The 19,549-nt window shown below is 49.7% G+C and overlaps 1 protein-coding gene and 1 long non-coding RNA gene across 2 annotated transcripts in view; one reads left to right on the top strand and one right to left on the bottom strand.

The window, feature by feature from the left end:
- APCDD1L (APC down-regulated 1 like) overlaps nt 1-7,765 on the bottom strand; it is a 52,359-nt gene extending 44,594 nt beyond the window's left edge. The window contains exon 1 of the mRNA XM_045363191.3: nt 7,031-7,765. Coding sequence (XP_045219126.1) covers nt 7,031-7,079 — 49 coding nt within the window. The 5' untranslated portion in view covers nt 7,080-7,765. The remainder of the gene's footprint in view (nt 1-7,030) is intronic.
- Nucleotides 7,766-7,867: 102 nt separating this feature from the next.
- Nucleotides 7,868-19,549, top strand: part of LOC141407946 (uncharacterized) — a 41,885-nt gene continuing 30,203 nt past the window's right edge. The window contains exon 1 of the long non-coding RNA XR_012419580.1: nt 7,868-8,109. This is a non-coding gene — a long non-coding RNA (uncharacterized lncRNA). The remainder of the gene's footprint in view (nt 8,110-19,549) is intronic.

Genomic DNA, 19,549 nt, shown 5'->3' on the forward strand with positions numbered 1-19,549 from the left:
AGTCAACATGAAAGAGAAGAGAAACAGCAACTTCTGTTTCAGGAAGCTTGGGTGAACAAACAGCAAGCTGAAAAAAAATTGCAACATATACAAGAGACAGCTACTTTTCTGTATATAAAGAGCACTTATAAATCAATAAGAAAAATGGTTTGAACATCTAATATAATGACGGGAGAAAGATGTGACCAGGCAGTTCATTGGAAAAGCAATACAAGAGGACTATAAAACACAAATACATGCTTCTCCTTGCTCATAATATTATAGGAATCCAAATAAAAACCACCAAGCATTGCCACTGGCATGATTTTTAAGAAGTAATAATAGCAAGGGTTAGTGAAGATGTAAGAAATGAGTGGTCTCCTAGGTCACCATGTGGGTGGTGCTGCTACAACTCATTTGGAAAAAAGGCTGGAGGGAGAATTTAGCAAACACACTTTGCCATGGCAATTCCACTGCTAAGCATTTCCACTAAAATCTGCAGGCGAAGGGGAGGCTGGCAGCAGGGAACAGAGTTCTAGGCAGAAGAAACAGCATATGCGTGCATATGGAGGTTGTGGTGAGAAGGAATGTGGCTGATGGACAGGCTGGTGGGCTCTGAGTGACTGCCTCACAGTGGTGCTTCCAGCCCAGCAGCCACTATCCTCTCTAAGAAGAAATAGAGATTATCTGTGAAGTGTGTGGAGACAACTGTTACATGGGGATCAAGGAGCACGTGGAGGGGAGAGCGCAGAGAGAGTGAACATGGCTGAGACAGTGTCCATAAATCAAGAGAGACTCCAGCTGATGGACTTTACATCTTGACAGCATGCAAACATTTTAAATCTCAAAATGCCCCCTGAAGTGGTTAACATCCTCAATTAGATGTTGGCATTGGTGGTGAGGTGAAGAGATGAAGACAACAGAGCAGAGGACTGGCGGAGGGGAGGTGGCTAGGGAGGCCCCAGAGGAGCTGAGGAGGGCCTCGGTGGCAGGGCCCTTCAGTGCAGCTGTGACTGGGGTTCCCGTCTGCTGCTGCTTACACTATGTTGGATATATGAGTGATTACTGAGTACCTACTATGTGCCAGGCACTATTCTAGGGACCGGGGAAAGAACTGTCAATAAAACAGGCCAGGCCTTCTTCTTGAGCAGCCTACTTCGTAGTGAGGAACAGACGTTAAACAGGGAAACAGGTAATGATAGGCCACGGTGTAAGGACAGTGAGGGGTGTCGTGCAGAAAGGCAGAGCAGGGTGCTGGGAAGGACTGTGTGCACGCACATGAGTATGTGTGAGTGTGAGTGAGTGTGCGTGTGTGTCTGTGTGTGCATGTGTGTGCATGTGCATGCATACGTGTGTGTGTGTTTTTGTGTGTGTGTGTGTTTGTGTGTGTGTGCGAGGGGAGTCAATGAGTCCATTTTACCCTTCTGGGAAGGCCTCTCAGAGGAGGTAACATCGGAGTAGATACCTGAGTGGAAGAAGGAGCCAGAAGAGTGTTCCAGGCAGAGGGAAGAGAGCGTGAAGGCCCGCAGGGAGTGATGCTGCCTACGTGGAGGCCAAGCCAGGAGCTGCCCAGGTAGTTGGCATTGAGTGAGGAAGCAGGCAGGACCAGGGCAGGCAGGGTGCTGTGGGCCACGTCACGGCCTTTTGGATTGGATTTCACTCAGGGGTACTAACATTCTTCTCATTTCCCTGATGATGAAACTGAAGACAACACTATGGTATCAATGGGCACAGACGTTACCTCTAGTTTTGCCTGTCAAGGTTTCCAGTTTGCAAATGAGTCTTAGCTATACCCCTGCCTAGCTCTTCTTGGGCAAGTCACCTACTTCTCTGGCCTCAGTTTCTTCATCTGTCAAATGGGAGTGAAAAGCTTCACCTTCCAAGAGTGTTGTAAGATGGGACTAACAACCCACCTCAAACGCTGCTGTAAGTCAGGAGCTGAGCCTGGGCCCTGGTGGACACAGAGAAGGCTCAGTAAGTACAGCCCATCACTGTCACTGTCATTATTACCAGGCTCTGAATGGGGGCAGGGAGAAGGGAGGGACCGAAACAGCTGTTGATAGCATATGTGCTGGCTTACAGTTAGACATTTTCAGGGCTGGAAGCAAATCCAGGTCAACTCCTAGCCAGTGCTACTCACATCATCCAGCTAGTTCTTGGATGCCTCTAGTGATGGGGAATTCACTTCTAGAGGCATCTCATTCTTACCCTGCTTTAAATCCTTCAGTGAACACTCCATTGCTCTTGATATAAAGTCCAACTATTTTCTGAGGCCCCACAACCCTCCAGGAACCACCCCCTGCCAACCCCCCTGACCTTGTCCACTGTCCACCACTTGGTCCCTCACTGTCTTTTCTTTTGCATCTAAGCTTTGCACATACTAGTCCTTCTGCTGGGAATTCTGTCTGTTCTGCCCCCTCCTCATTCACTTAGCCCCTCCCCTTTTTTCAAGTTCTAAGTTACATATCACCTTTCTAGGGAGGCCTTCTTGAACCTCCCAGCCTGGGCTCGACACCCCTAAAACTGCTTGGGAACGTGCTCATCAGTTTTGTAATTAGTTGCTCATTTAAGATTGAGTTGCCCATTTTCCATGAAGGTGGGGAGCTGTCTGATTTGTCCTTCTGTCTTCTGCATCTCACACCAGTGAGTGGCATGTACACAGGAAGGCACACAATACACGTCCACTGAATTGAGACTCTGTCAGTGCCTCTCTGCTAGACAATTCTTTTTTTTTTTTTTTTTTTTTTTTTGTTCTGGCTCTGTTGCCCAGGCTGAAGTGCAGTGGTGCAATCTTGGCTCACTGCAACCTCCTCCTCCCGGGTTCAAGCAATTATCCTGCCTCAGCCTCCCAAGTAGCTGGGATTACAGGTGCCTGCCACCACACCCACCTAATTTTTTATTTTTAGTAGAGACAGGGTTTCACCATGTTGGTCAGGCTAGTCTTAAACTCCTGATCTCAGGTGATCTGCCCACCTCGGCCTCCCAAAGTGCTGGGATTAAAGGCATGAGCCACCATGCCCAGCCCAATTCTTCCTCTTAGCAAGCTCACCCTACTCCAGCAGTGAGCGCTGTCAACACCCCCACTCTGCAGATAAGGAAACTGATGATGGTAGCACTGGCTACAGGGCTGGGGCAGAATGACAGGAGACAGCAGCAAGAAGGATGGAGCCTGGCCCTGCATGGTGTCGGGGTTAAACCCAAACAATTATTAATTTTATTGCTGTTGATATCATTATGATAGTCAAGGTGTTCTCATGGGGAAGAAAATACAGCACCTGCCAAAAGGAGACAGATGCTAAGTGATGCGTACAAGCTGAAGCTGAAATGGCAACTTCCTGAGAGCAGGGGCCCTGGCTCTTTCTTCCCCATGTCTGGGGACTTTAGGGCAGTATCTGACTCCCTGCAGGGACAGCACAGAGGGTTCACCAGGTTCTCAGTGCTAAGTCCTGGCCATATACCATCTCATTGAACACTTCCAGCACTCCCTGAGGTCACAGTTATCACCATTCCCAACACACTGATTGGGTCACATGCTCAGGGAGGCTTCGTGGATCCAGGTGACAGAACAGGAAGGTAACAAAGCCAAGGTAGGACCCAGGTCTGTCTAATTCCAAAACCACCCTCCGTGCCAACTTCAGAATTCACTTCCTTCTCAAGAGTCCCCCAACTCAGCCTAGCTGCCCTCAAACTCAGACCAATTTTAATGGCTTCTCCTTCCCTTCACGTTGAGCTATTGATCTTCATTTTCCAGGCTGGTTTTGGCATGAACCACTGTATCTTGGAAGTTTTATCAGGGGCTCATTCTGGCTTTAAGCTTTCATTAGCACAGTTAACTTCCAATACGCTGCAAAAATATTTCTTCACATGTAGCTTCTAACTGCTTTGCCATCCAGATGGTTTTGAAATCAAGGAAGCTGCTATATTTGCCTGGAGCTGGTTGTTTTGAATTTTGCGATCACAGCCTTGGTCAGAAGATGAGTGACACAGCTGGCCACAGTGATTCGTCTTTGAGGAGCACATCGCAAAGCAGCAAGAGGAAGTCTCCACTGATAATTTTTTTTGTTTGTTTTAAATAACTAATACGATTACGGGTTTCTATTCACATTAGATTTTTGGATGAGTGTATTTAAGTAATTTTCTTTAGTTTTTATTCTGGGTTTCAAAACAGAGCTCCACGTCAACAACTAATTTATTATGGAATAGCCTGTGATTTTGACCTAGTTAATCTGACTCTAAATGATAACTTGCCATCGCAAAGTATATGGCAAGAGATAAAAGCAGAGCTGAAATTAGAAAAAAAATACAAGTGCGAGAAAAAAAGGAGAAGCTATGGTTTCTCATTTTCCCCCTCCAGCACAAATTGTTGAGTAATGAGATTTTTAAAAGCCAGAAATTGCTGTGGCGTGAACCATTGCTGGCAGCTGGAGAACTGGCACCAGACACATCTGGCCTGACAGGGTTTGAAGGAAGGCTCGCTGCAGTGGGTGACTACCCGTACCGCAGCCGGGCTCCTGCAGCCGCCATGCAGACATGTTCGGATACAAGAGGGAGGGAGAGCAAATGGGAAAAATCAACGTCCAAATTAGAAACTACCTAAGCCATGCTGTTTTTCTTGGGGCCCCACTGTGCCTTTGATTTCCTGATCATTCAGAGCAAGAATAACAAAATCCGTCTAACCCAGTGATTTGGACAGATTCATCTGAAAAGCTACCCGTTGGGTTTGATCTGTTCATACCAGTGATTCTCAAATGGGGAGCCAATTTATCCCCTGGAGACATGTGGCCATATCTGGAGATTTTTTCAGTTATAACTAGGAGGAGGTGCTACTGGCATCTGTAGGAAGAGGGCAGGGATGTTGCTAAGCACCCCAAAATGCACAGGACGGGCCCCTCCCCCCAACAAAGAATCATCTAGTGCCAAATGTCAATAGCGGTAAGGTTAGGAACCCCTAACATGTGTGTACTCAATCTGAATTCCTTTGGTGGGGTGGCTGGTGTGCCATTATATATATAGTTTCTGGAACCTGGAGACATGAAGTTCAGGCCTGCCCAGCTCAGGCACCTAAATTATGTAAGTAGCTGAAGGATCAACTGGGTCCCGTTTCCTTTTACTAAAGCAAAGGGTCTCATCACCTGGTGATGCAGCCAGCGGTGAAAAGAGCTTTTGAAAGAAGCGTTCAGTGGAAAAGAGTGCCCGGGGTAGAGCTGGGAGCTGCAGCGGCAGGCTGAACAGCATCCTCCCCCTTTCTGGCGGCTGTGTCGGAATTGAGGGCAGGTGGACCCTGGAGCAGGATGCCCCCCTCTCTCGTCAGCCCCCCGGAACACTCTTGGCTTCTCTGCTGTTGAATCTGTCTCACTTGCTGTGGTGAAAGGTCACCAAGGAGCTGGGCAGCAGGACTCCCCAGGCGCCAGCCACGGTTCTACACTCACAGTGATTTTATTGGCATGACGGGAAGCTCGGGCCTGCCAAAGACAACAGTCCTGTGCTGTGACTGAGACTGCAGGCTCCTGGGGCATGTGTCCTACCACTCTAGACTGTCCCATTCCCACTGGGTGCAACGGCCTGGAAGAGGTGGATGAGGGCAGATGGACACCCGGTTTCCCCATCCTGTCCTCCCTATCTCAGCACCCAGCAGAGGCGCGCTTCCACTCCTGGCCCCCTTTCACCGTTGCCAGTTCACATTTTCCTGCCCTTTCTAAAGAAGCAGCAGGGCTGAGGTGGTCTCTTTTCATGCTCGTGATCAACTCTGTGGCCAAGGGCAGCTGTGTGACCTCTCGCTCCCAGGCTGCCAGGGGAAGCGGCCTCTGGATGAATGTCCCTTTCCACATGTGCATCTGCAACTCTTCAAACTGCGGAGGCGCCCTCCCTCGACCCTCCCTCGACCCTCATTCACACCCTTGCCAGCTCTTCCCAAAACAGCTTGCCTAGAAATATGGGGGCTGGGAAGAAAAGACTGTGATTGAAGAGCTCCTCGAGGTAACTTAGACTTTGCTCCTTGCCTGTGCTCGGTGGGACTGCGCAGCCCCTCATTACCCCGGGGTTCTCGGCTGCCATTCCCTGAACGCTAGCTCAGGGCCAGGCCGCAAGTGGAGTGCTCTTCCTGCACGTGCTCTCGTAATCTTCACAACCATCCCAGACGGAGGAGGGGATTTTGTGAGCCCATTTGACAGGAGAGAAAGTCAAGACTGAGAGAGCAGATGGCCATGCTTACCCAAGGCCAGACGGGTTGATACCATGTTGATCTGGGCTTCCCAATCAGGTGGTCTAAGCCCAGGGCCAGAATTCTTAGCCTTTCATAATGTAAGGGTGCTTGGGGATGAGCCCCCAGCTGGGCACACTTCAACTGTGGTTACTGTCGTTTTTGTCAGTGGTGACTGGCCCCTGTGATGGCACACTCCAGTCAGCTGGCCTTTGTACAGTTTTGTCTACCCTACTCCCCACCCCCACGAAGAGCCACCAGGAACCCCTTAGTCCTGGAGAAGGCACTGCCTCCTCTACCAGGGGTTCCTGAAGCCCCTTGGTCCCCTTTGTCAGGCCCGCTGGGCACAACTCGAGCCTGGGGCCACTGAGCACTCCCTAGCTTCTCCCCAAGTCCTGCTGCAGGACGAAGCCCCGACCCTGCACAGGTCAGGATTCCGTGAGCACGAAGAACCTCAGCATCCTTGGTCTGAGTGACCGGGCCTGTCCCGTACCACGGGGGGCTCAGTGGGTCTGGGATCCTCCTGTATCTTCTTGGAGGCCCCGGTCCCACTGGGCCCAGCACAAAGGGCAGCTCTGGGTACCTACAGGCCAGGCTCCGACTGGCGCAGAGAGTACAGGGGCGCTCACATGGTGCGGTGACGCGACTCCCTTCCGCAGGGCCCAGGAAGCGCCTGGAGGCGCGCAGGTGCCGGCCAGGTGAGACTGGAGAAGGGCGCGCAGGGCGCAGCACAGCGGCCGCGTGCGCCTGCCCAGGGCCGTAGTCCCCAAGGGCCCTTAGGGGACATCAGACGGCGAGCTCCCTCCCTTCCGACCTCAGCCAGTTTGCCGGATGGGGGAGGGTGGCACCTACCTCCGAAAAGCACCAGGACGCAAACGTAGGGGAGCATGGCTGCGAGCATCCCGGCGGGGCTAGCAGGACAGCCCGCTGGGCACCCTCAAGGTGCGCAAGGGGAGGCGTGGGCGCTGGGCTCTCGGACGGCAGCGGGCGCCGGCGTCCAGGCTGGGGTCCTGAGAAGAAGTTGCAAGGGTCCTGCGCCCCCCTCGGCGCTCACACGCGCTCAGCCTCCCCGGCTGTTGATAGTTGTAAGCGGAGCTGCTCACTCATAGGTCCAACTCTCCAGAAGAGGTGGAGACAGCCCCCGGCGAGGCTCTCACACCCGCGCAGGGCGCACAGCCCCTGGTGCAGCTCTTTCCACCATTCAGACCCCCAGCACTCCCCCAGATGTCTGTCCCCTGGCAGTTGCCTGTCTTCGCAGTGGGCAAGGAGGCCTTCCCCAAACTCTGGTCCCGGCCAAGCCAGAGCGATGCGCTCCTTGCGTCAAAGCGCACCCCTAGCCAGGCCATTCCCTGGAAGGTCAAGCGAGGCGGGGGGTTCCCCTTAGCCCCTCAAGCCCTGGGACCCCTGAAGTTTCTATTCACGTCTTTCAGATACTCCTGGAAAAGTCGCGTCAACTTGGATCCCAGCAAACCCAGAAGCTCAGTGAAAGTGGCCAACCCGGTCGCTTAGAAGCCAGCCACGGCCTCTGTCTGTAAATGAGGCCCTCAACCCCTCCCCACCACACCCAAACGCATCCAGGCGAAGTGTGGAGCCGACCAGGCGGGTTTTCCTCCTCCTCCCAACTCCTCCTCCTGCTCCCCCCCCACTCCCCAAATCTCATCTGAGTGAGTCAGCTGAGGGTGGCAGCTCAGAGGCAAGGCAGCCGTGAGGCGGAGGACAGGCTGGGGGACCCCAATGGGTCCACTCCGGCCCCCACCCCAGGCACTGGGACTCTGGCGGCACCCTGGATGGCAGGCAAGCCTTGAAGTTAAGTGCACGCGCCTTGGAAAGGAGGACAGGGAGAGTTATGGGATTTATGAATGAAGAAGAGAAAGAGAATCACTCGGATGGGAAAAGTTAACTGGATTGTTCCCACCTGCATGGATCACCGGGTAACAGAAGTGGGACCGAGGGGGCGAGGCTGCGGGCTGGGGATGTGCGGGTTTCCTTGCGTTGCCATAAACCCAGAGACGGAGAGGAAGAGATGGAAAGAAAAAGGAAAAAGGGAAAGAAAGTAAGAGGAGAGAGAGGGGAAAAGAGAGGATGAAGAGAGACAGAGAAGAGAGACCTGAGAGAGGGAGAGAAAGAAAGAGACAGAAAGAGAATTGGAAGTGGGGAAAGGGGAAAAAGGCAGAGAGAGTAAGGGGAGGGAAAAGAGAGGGAAAAGGAAGGAGGGAGTGAAATCAAGAGAAGTAAAAAGAGAACCAGGAAGCGGGGGGGGGGGGGGAGAGACAGAGATTGAGAGAGAGAAACAGAGGGAAGAGAAGAGAGAATAGACAAGAGAGAAGAGAGAAGACAGAGATGTGGCCTCCTTGGGGAAAGGTTTGGAGAACTGGGTCAGGCCCCTTTCCCGGGGCTCACCAGTGAGCAGTCCACCTGCCCCTCTGAAGCATTTGATAGACTCATATGTCCCACTTTTGTGAGCTGATCATCCCACAGAGGACCAGGGGACACCACCTCACCTTTTGATTTCTTACCAGAAACTTGGGTGAGGCTTCCAGGAGCTACAAGAGCCCTTCAGTCCACCCAGGGACCGCGGGCCCACGAGCTTCCTTAGCTTTCCTCCTCTCCAGAGGCAACAGGGAATAGGAAAAAGTCTAGAACAAGGCCACAGCACAACCTTATGCAAATGGAAATGTGAGGAAAACGATCAATTTGCTTCCTGAAAATGACATTTTTTTTTCTGGTTTCTATGAGACGCGAGGTGGCCTTTCTGAAACCGAAATCGGTATGAGCTTTCCCTGGCAGACAATGGCTACAGGCCACATGTTAAATTCTTATGAAAGGGATAACTTTGTGGGCAAGAGGAGAATTGTGCAGGGTGATTATTTATAATTGCATAATTGTGATTATTTGTTCAATTATCTGTCTTTCAATGTACAAAATTTACAATTATGGGTAGTTTAAAAACTGCATGCTAAGGCCGGGTGCCGTGGCACACACCTGTAATCCCAGCACTTTGGGAGAGCCAGGCGGGTGCATCACGTGAGGTCAGCAGTTCAAGACCAGCCTGGCCAACATGGTGAAACCCCGCCTCTACTAAAAATACAAAAATTAGCTGGGTGTGGTGGCAGGCATCTGTAATCCTAGCTACTCCAGAGGCTGAGGCAGGAGAATCACTTGAATCTGGGAGGTGGAGGTTGCAGTGAGCCAAGATTGTGCCATTGTACTCCAGCCTGGATGACAAGAGTGAAACTCCATATCAAAAAAAAAAAAAAAAAAAAAAAAAAAAAATTAAAACTACATGCTATTCTGGCCATAATCATTTGAGACTTCAGTCTCTGGGCTTTCTGGATGTGGGTGTTTCAAAGTCCCAGATGGCTGATGGGGGTTCAAGCATAGCGGCTTTTCGCGGGGAGGATGGGTGTTACACTGATGTCCTACGAAGGGTCATAATTCAGTATTTTCAGAACTTATTGTACTGCTATTAGAGGTACGAACTTTTCCACAAAGTGTGGTGCTTATGCATTAATAGTTGTATTGGCTTATTTATAAATGAGAGGATTTGCTGATAATTATTGAGACTGTGGCATGGGCCGGGCGCTAGCTGGGTTGAGTACTTTGTATGCATGTACTTTATATCTGAGCAAATTGACAAGAAGTAGGAATTATGGTCAGGCCATTTTACAAACTGGGGCAACTGAGTTCAGAGGATTTGGGCCACTGTCCTGAGGCCAGGCAGCTGGAAGGTGGCAGAACCCCCAGGTCCCTGCTTCCGACCACCGTGCTGTGTCTCCAGAACACGTCCTGTCTCACTGGGTTGTCTACTCCTTTCTGAATCTGAGGACCCCAAAAGAAAAGGCCTGTTTTAAAATAACAGCTTCTCTTCAAAGAGGTGTGTGAATAATGGGGGAAACATAACTCCAAAGTACTTTTTGTATCCAGCCTGGGCAACACGGCAGAACACCATCTCTACAAAAAAATACAAAAATTCTCCAGGTGTAGTGGCACAGGCCTGTAGTCTCAGCTACTAGGGAGGCTGAGGTGGGAGGATCTCTTGAGCCTGGGTGGCCGAGGCTGCAGTGACCTATGATTGTGCCACTGCACTCCAGCCTGGGCGACAGAGCAAGACCTTGTCGCGCACACACACAAAAAGTGCTTTTTCTAGATCCTAGCTAAACCCCAACTGTTGAGGCTGAGAGTTACAGGTGGGCCCTGCACCTGCTGCGTTCTCACCCTTGCAATGGGGCAACACTTGGGAGGATGTGGGCAGCTGTAAAGGGCACTGGAGGCTGACGGGTCCAGCGCTCCTCACTTTCCAGGTGAGGAAACAGAAGCACAATGCAGGTGAGCTGCCCCTGTCGAGGTAACACAGATTTCACCCCACAAATAGAAAAAAGCAAAGAAAGTGGACAAATACTGTTTGAACAAGGCTCTCCTCAACTCACAAGGAGATCAAACAAGAGCAAAAGAAGGAACCGAAGCTAAAACTCATTTGTTGTCTTCAAACATAAATTTATTTTTAATCAAAAAAAGGAAAAAGTTATGTTGTCCAGATCTTGCATTTTGCTCAAGGAAGGGTGATATATGCTTGGTTCCTGACCTCTTTCTTACCAAATAATCACTTGAGAACTTTTGAAATGGTAGCAATCATAAAGCTGTTTTGGGGAGAAGCCCCAGCTCTGTGTTGGCCGTGAGTCACATCTGTGGGCATTACTGCATCTTGGCCTCTGTAGCTGGGCTTTTCTGGGCCGTTAACTGCAGGGTCCCTCCCTAGGAGGTCAGAGCTGCTGGGGCTGAGGTTTTGGGAGGATTCAGGGGATCTTGCTGGGTGTGAGGGAAGCGTCCTTGAGTCAGATGTCCATGAGTGAGAGCCAGCCTTCTTGCTCCATGTTTATCTCCCACACCACCTCTTCCCCCAGAACCAAAGTCCGGAAGGAATCAGGAGGAAAGTATTGCAGAGCAGGGCCTCTATTCCTTCCCTCTCCCCTCCAAATGCCTACCTCTTCATCCTTGTCCCTGTTAAAACACCATGGGATGATAAGATCACCCCACAAAATCATGCGATAAAATGGTCTGGTTCCTCTGCTTGTTATCAGGGGTATCTGATCAAAGAAATGGTGCCCAGGCCTGGTTATCTAATAACCAAATAAGCATCCAGGCAGCCTCCTGGGCCAAGAAAGGTAGGTTGGGGCAGCTCTGGATGAAGCAGGGGACAGGCCGGGGTGGGCTGGGCCCCTCTTGGTGACCATTTCTGCCTCCAGAGTGAGCATGCTGGCTTGGCCCGAGTCGACCAGATCCTTACAACAACCTGCATATTACAGACGAAGAAACTGAGGCAGGAAAACCAAGTCCCTGTCCTTCAGAAGTGCCTGGTGTGCCCCTGAGCCTAGCACATGCCTTGTGCATAGTAGGGGCTCACTACATGTTTGCTGAGTGAATGAATGAGAGAACAAATGAACTGTCACAGAATGAGCACTGGGTTTATCAGAAGACCTGAATTCAAATCTTAATGCTACCACTTAGCCACTCACCACGGCCCAGTGCTAGGAGGAGGCAAACTGGTTCCCAGGGCTCACCATGTAACAGGCACTCACTCTCGGGTGGGCACAGGTGCAGATAGCCCCTCCAGGAGAATGCCTTCTCATAGTTTGAGCCCTGGGTGCCTCACCGCAGTCCCGGCCCGGCAATTCCCTCTGCATCTGTTTCTTCCTCTGTAAAATAGAATGAAGCTGTGCCCTACCTGTAGGAATTAGAAGACCATGTCCAGGAATTAAGCATTGGGTGTAGGGTCCAGTCTTCTCAGGCCCTGAAACTCCATGGTGAGAAGTTGAAGGTCACACAGCTGGTACGCAATGGAGCCTGGATGGAAACCTGGTCTGGGCTGGAAAGACGGGCTCCTCAGACTGAACCTAAACTACCTAGGTCCTGAATGGCATCTTGTTCACCTGCCTCTGGGAAGGCAGGTTGTGGAAATACAACCTGAGGGCTGTCTGGGAACTCACCCACCAGCCCTCAAACCTGTATAGGTCTTCTTGCTGTATCTGGCTATTGTGTGTATGGTAGGGGCTGGGGGAGGATGGCGTTGGAGGGCTTAACCTAACACCTGGCACATAAATGTTTAGTGAATATGTTTTGAATGAATGTATGAATTCAGTAGATGAATGGATGGGTGATTGGCTAGGTGGATAGATGTGTAAGTGGGTGAGTGGATGGGTGGATGGGTTAATGGGTGGATGGGTGGGTGGGTGGGGGAATGGATGGATGAATCGGTGAATAGATGGATAGATGGATGGAGGGTGAGATGGATGGATGGATGGATGAATAGATGAATGGGTGGATGGATGCATGGATGGGTGGGTGGATGAGTGGATGGGTGGTAAGTGGGTGAATGGGTTAATGAGTGGATGAGTGGGGGGTGGATGGATAGATGGATGCATGGGTGACTGGGTTGGTGGATGGATAGATGGATGGATGATTGAGTGGGTGAATGGAAGGGGAGGAGGATGGGTAGGTGGATGGGGGTGAGATGGATGGGTGGATGGATGGATGGATGAATGGATGAGTGGGTGGATGGGTGGATGAATGGGTGGATGGGTCAGTGGGTGGATGGTTTGGTGGCTTAATGGGTGGATGAGTGGGTGGGTAATTGGATAGATGGATGAATGGGTGGGTAGGTGGGTGAGTTAATGGGTGGATGGGTGCATGAGTGGGTGAGTAAATGGGTGGGTGGGTGGATGGGTGGGGAGATGGGTGGATGAGTGAGTGGGTAGGTGGGTGGATAGGTGGGTGGGTTAATGAGTGAGTGAATGGATAGGTGGATGAGGGAGTGAGTGAGTGAGTGGTTGGGTGGATGGTTGGGTGGGTGGTTGGATAGGTGAATGGGTGAGTGGATGGATAGATGATGGATGGGTAGGTGGGTGGGCTAATGGGTGGGTGTGTGAGTGGATGAGTGTATGGGTGGGTGGATAGGTGGGTGTGTGGATAGATGGGAGGGTGGATAGGTTGGTGGGTGGATAGGTGGGAGGGTTGATAGGTGGGTGGGTGAATAGGCGGGTGGGTGGGTAGATGGGTAGGTGAATGGGTGAGTGGATGGATAGGTGATGGATGGGTAGGTGGGTGGGCTAATGAGTGGATGGGTGTGTGAAAGGGTGAGTGGATGGGCGGGTGGGTGGATGGGCGGGTGGGTGGATGACTAACACTCCATTTGCCGTAATTGTTGCTCTGGGTGGTGCTCACACCGAATGGTTTGTTAATTTTTTAGTAACAATTCATTAATGTGTTAACTCAAGCTGTGGAGACACATCTTAATCCCTGCACTTAAGGGGTGCTTTCTCACAAAGGCGGGGCCTTGTGTTCTTCCTGTGAACAGCCACAGCACCAGCGTGACAGGCAGGTGCTGTTGAGCGAAGAGCAAATGCCTGCTCTTATGTGGCCAGCCTTGTTTGCCTGGGAGGTTAGGGGATTTGTTTTTCTTAAATTTCTGGGTCCCCAGCCCAGCTCAAACCGTTCACTGATGCCGGGGTCACTCATGGCAGGCTGTGGAATGGTGGCTGAGCAGCTGGGTCTGGCACCAATAGCTTCATCAACATGACACCCAGACAGTCAGGTCCCTCTGGTCGTGGAGCTGACCGTTTGATGCTATGTAGACCCACCAGGGCTTGCAGGCAGTCTGTAGAAAGAATGGGTTGGCTTGGTTCATTCTACTTGGGAGGCAAGAAAATTCAGCCTGAGCGAGGGCTTCTGTTGATGCAGGATGGAGGAGAGGTTGCCCGCTCATGGTGGAAGGAAGGCTTTGGGCGTCTAATGGGGCTCATGTCTTGGTGCTGCCCTTCATGAGGTACATGACTTTGGGCCTTTGGGCACAGCCTTCTGAGCCTTGTGTTGCTCAACTGCAAAGGGAGAATCCTCAGGTTTGGGGAAAATGTAATGAGATGACACAAGTAAAGCCCTCAGTGTGGGGCCTGGTGGGCTGCAGGTCTTTGGTAAGAGGGCAGATGTGACCATTATTTCAGAGGGGACTGGGTGGGTTTATGGATGAGTGGCTCACATCACCCAAGACCCCATGTTGGGCTCAGCACTGCAGGATGTTGGAGCTGGGAGGCCTCTGCAGACCAGGTCCACTCATTTTCAAATGACCTCTTGGGAGCCACCTGGAGAGGAGAGGACAGGGAAGGGGGGCAGAGAGGCTGGTCTCTGAGCCTCCTCCTCCCCATTGTCATCTCAGGGTCACCATAGTGCTCTTCATGGGGTGGGAAGTGGTGGCCTCTAAGTGGCCATCAAATGTGAAGACTGCAAAGAGGGATCCATGGCTGTTGGAGCAAGGAGATACGCGATGGCACAGAGAGATCCGGAAAGCACATCATCTCTTGAGCAGAAGAGCACATTCATATAAACCCAGAACACAAACCTGCACGCAAGTGTTGCTTGCATTTCACGTGTGTGTATCTAAGGCAATCCATTAGACATACTCCAGGGGATGTCTTTCAGGAGGAGGAAGGAAGGAAACGTGTGTGGAGATGGGAGTGGGGGCAAAGGGAAAAATGTATACAGTAAGAAAATAAGACAGATGAGGAGCCCAACATAGACCAAGGTTGTTAGCATGCCATGAACTCAGTAATGTTAAATGCAACTTCCTGTGTCTGCGATCCAAAAAGTATGGTAAGCAAAAGAGACTATGGAGAGACTGAGGCACAGCAAGGGGCAGAGGGATGGCCAGAATGGTGGTCGGGTGTCACCCAGACACTCAGGTCCCTCTGGCCGTGACACTGACAGTCTGGAGTGATGTAGATCCACCAGGGCTTGCCGAAGAGCATGGTTCGGTCCCCATCCTCTGATGTCTGCTCGGGTGTGTAGAAGAGCTGCTTGGAGCAGGGTCTCACCTTTCTGTACCCATTGGCCCCCCACTCCCATCCACCAGCTGGGTCACAAGAAAAGGCAAAAGCTATTGTGACAGATTCCTTGTTTTGAGAGGCTTTCGTCGAAGGGGGGAGAAAAGAAAAGTTAGGGAACATGTGTGGCTTCAAATTATGTCAGTTATAAAGTTTATTGTTAGCCCGCATTATAAAAATCAATATATGCTCCTCATATAGGATTTTAAAAGCACTGAGTTTATTATTTCTCTCTCATTGTAAAATTAACAGTGTTCCTAATATGCTACTTGGAAAATACAAAGTGGAAAGAAGAAAAATGAAAGTTACGTATAGTCCTTCAGCCCAGGGACAACCCCGGCTAACGCTGGGATGGATGAATTTTATATATACATATAAATATTCTCATCTATGGTCAAATTTAATAATGTGAATGCCTTGATAAACCACTAATTCCTTAATTTCATCTTTTGGGTTAATTTCCTAGTCTTTAAGGAACTGTTAGACGCAAGGCTATGGGTAGTGGGTGGGCAAGGGACATGAAAAAAGAAATCTTATTTTTTGGCCAAAATATCCTGCATGTTGGATTTGCCTTTGTTTTGTTTTGCTTTGAGCCTTCCGCCTTAGGCAGCTGTTTGTACACTTTCCTCTGCTTTGGATTTCAGTCTGGAAGCAGCACATTGATTCTAAACAGAAATACCTTAAAAGGATGGTGTTTGGGGGTTTAAAATCCCCCCACCATCAGCTTGCAAGTGGTTGGTTCTGTTCTGGCTGGCACGTTATGCCAAGAAGAGGGCTGGTATGTCACCCAGGGAGCAGGTTAGCTAAATTCAAGGTGAACAGACGGCACTCTCTGTTTCTCTTCTGGCCATCTGCCTAGTTTGGGGGGTCTTGGGGAATTGGAGAAGCAATATTTGGGGGTGGGGGATCTTACAAGTGCTCACAGCACAACCCAAGCCTAAGACCTTATTTTTCCCTTCCTTCCCTCTTCTTTTTTTTTCAGTTTACAATTAACACTCAGGGTTTAGTCTCCACCCCTCTCTCTTGAAATGGAATTTTTATCTCTTGATTCATGCTACAAGATAAAATCCCTGTTTATCCAGTTGCATGAATAATTGATAAGCTCTTTCCAACTTGCCAGAAGCAACTTAGCCGTCTCGCCTTGCGGCCTGGAACCCCTGGCAATTTCCGGAGCACCGGCAAGAGACTTTTGCACAGTTTCTGCTTGGAGTCTACCGACTCTCTGTCTCAGAGGTGGGGGTTTATCTCTTGATCCTGATTCGTGAGTTACAGATGAGGCACTGAAGTTTCCAGCAATGGGGGCGTGGGGCCGGGGGAGGGAGGGAGGTGCACATCAGAGTCCACTTAGATTTTGTGAACTCTTGTCTGTGACAGGTGCGGACCCGGATTCCACTGGGAGCACCCCCCACACTCCCTATCCAGGGCTGGCAGTTTCAGAGTTCACAGCATTCATTGACTCTAATCTGTTCCCTGATAGTTTAAAGCAGGCCCAAGATATGAAAGCATTTTCCTTCCTGCATATTTAATGGACTTAATGAGATAACAATGAGAATCTGTGTTTAGGCTCTGTAGCGCATTTGGCTTTCCAGCATGTTTATATGATAAAAGGCAGTGGGCTGTTATTTATGTGCTTAGCTGGGGTTTATTCTTTTTAAACAGGTCTGGACAGCTACTTGTTATATTTGGCTCATGCTAGCTTAAAAAAGGAATTTATGGACCTTACTGCAGAACGTCCCAATTCTTCAGGCCAAGGTAAATGCAAGTTGGGGTGGTAGTGAAGTTGCAAACTGCCCTCAAGAAAAAAAGTTAACAAGATATTGTTCCTTCCACCCCTGGCCTCCCCTTGGTTCCCTGACCCCAAAAGCCTTCCCACCAGGCTTCAGGGTGACAAACGCTTGGATTTGATGGGGCTGAGATTCGCTTGTGCCTTTGTTGATGGCAGGGCACTTTTATTGAAACTTGTTGAAAGGAGCTAGCTTCGAAGGCTCCTCCAAGACTCTATACCATACGGGGAAGCAGGGCTTTGATTCAAGGTACTCACATCTATCAACCACGGGCATTCATTGAGTTTTCTCTTTCATTTGGGGAAGGAAGGGAGAAAATGAATCAGAGGCTGATTTTTTTTTTTTTCCTGGGCTGTTTTCCCCAAGCTCCAGGAAATTAAGAAACACGCCATTAGTTTTAGCAAACAATTTGAACAAAGTAAAACCAGATCTCCCACCAACATCCAAGGACCACGAGGGGTCTGAGTGCCCCTGGCGCTGTTTGTGGACTCTGCGGGTCGTGGAGGAGCCACGAAATGGGAAGAGAGCTGTGGGTGATACAGGATGGTGTGCGTGACAGTCCCCCCGTGTCTTCTTTGCTACCATATTTATCGTAGCTTAGATGTTTGTGGCCTGGTGGCGCCAAAGAAAGGTGAACAGAAAGGGTTTTTGGGGCACCATGGCCCAGACCTTAGCCTGAACGTTGTGGGAAGCCAGTGGGTGTCTACATGCGTTGGTGAAGACCAGTGGGCTTCTCCTTGGAAGCTGGTCTCCAAGATGGCTCTGGATGGCTCACTCCTGCATCTCGCCAAATCCACAGGGTCCAGCTGTGTCTCCAGGGCTGCGTGGCTTATTGAAAAAGAGAGTGTATGGTGGATTTCAATATCCATATTCTACAAAAAATGTAAAAGGGGCAGGGGACGGGAACAAAGAAACCAGTGCTGGTGATCCTGTCCCCACAGTAAGGTCTGCGCTAGTGTGGACATGGGACAGGGGCCAGCTCACCGTTGTGTATGTGATTTTGATGTTTGTATGTTTGTTGTACCACATGAACCAGTCTTGGATGGCTGTTCTGAGTAAATGGGATGATGTGGGTAAAGCCCCCAAGACCAGAGCTTGCCACAGGGCCATGCTGGATAATGCTGACTCGTGGTGATGAGGGGAAGGAGGAGGCAGGATCCGATGGGTGAGGAGTCCAGGCTCCAGTGCAGCTAAATCACCGTCCACCAGTGTGATCTCAGCAAGCCTCTCTCCATCTGTACCTAGATGGTTCACCCATTAAACACTCCAGGCACATTGAAGGGAGATGAACAGTGTCCAGCATGGTTCTCAGCTGTGAGAAGCCATACACTCTCCTTTTCAACCCTACAACGTTCTGTCGCCTGGGGTGCAGGTTTCTTTCCTCTTTTTTTTTTTTTTTTACTTATTACGAGGTAAAATACAGTCTTATTACAGAAAACTAGAAACCAGAAAAGCCCATCACACAGTCATTCACTCAACAAATGCCTATTGGGAGGGGTGGGGGATGAGCCCCTGGTGGAAATGGGGTGAAGCCGTGGACTTTCTCTGGGTGTGATGAGGGTTGACGGAGGGCTTTGAGCATCCTCAAAATTCAGAAATCTGTTCTCAGTCATCGGCAACTGTACCAGGAGAGGCAGAACTTCCGAAGTTTTCTGACTCCAAAAGCCAGTGAAAGTGCAGATTTCCTGAGAAGGAGTGAAACTTAGGGCCCTGCCAGGCAGTGATGCTTTCTCAACTTTGGGGGCAGTAAAATGTACAGACTCCAGGGAAGGAAACCAGGAAGGAGGCTGCAAAGTGTGCCTCCTCTGGGAAGAGGTCAGGGAAGCCCAGCGAAAAGCTGTTGGGGACCCAGCCAGGCTGCCTCCCTTGATGGCCCAGCCTGAGGTGTGGTGGTTCCCACCAGAGATGGCAGAAATGATTTCAGGTGCTATGTAGATAAGCCACGAACTATCATTGAATCTTTTCTTGGTTGTATTGTTAAAGAAAAAGTCTCTGTTGGGAGATGGTGTATCTTCAACACCACTTAACACTTGTCAAGCTCTCCTTTACTGAGGTAAAGCAGTCCTCAGGCTCAGAGCTTGTGACCAGGGAGCAGTATCTAGCCAAAATTTTATTTCGATGCTTTGTTTTCATTGTCTTTAAAACAAAAGATGGTCATCTTCCATTTGCCATGAAAGATACTGCTTCCCATTTCTGTTTTTTACCCATTTTTCATTAAGGTATAATTTGCATGCGGTAAAGTCTAGTCTTTTTAGTGTACAGTTCTGTGGAATTTCGATAAATGTATCCAGTGTGCAACCATCACATCAAGATATAGAAGGGTTCCTTCACCCCTAAATCCTTCCTTGGGGATGATAATCTCTCTTCACCCTCAGTCCTTCTCAACCAATAGAATAGTTCTATTCAATTTCATTAATGTCTACTCTTATCTTCATTATTTCCTTTCTTTTGTTTATGATTGTTTCATCTTCACTAAAAGCTTATTATTATTTATGTCTCTTTAAAAATTTTTAGTTGTTGACCCAAGTTTTATAACATGCATCTTTAATAAAAAATTCTAACCTCAAATAATATACTACTTTATATCTAGTCTAAGAAACTTACAAAATATGTTAATTATTCTTTTCTCCAACACTTTTGTGTCATTGGTGTCATATATTAACATTTTATTTTTATGTATGCTATGAGTACACAACAGCTTGTTACTACTTTTGTTT

Source organism: Macaca fascicularis, chromosome 10 (genome assembly GCF_037993035.2).
Source record: "Macaca fascicularis isolate 582-1 chromosome 10, T2T-MFA8v1.1".
Classification (NCBI taxonomy): domain Eukaryota; kingdom Metazoa; phylum Chordata; class Mammalia; order Primates; family Cercopithecidae; genus Macaca; species Macaca fascicularis.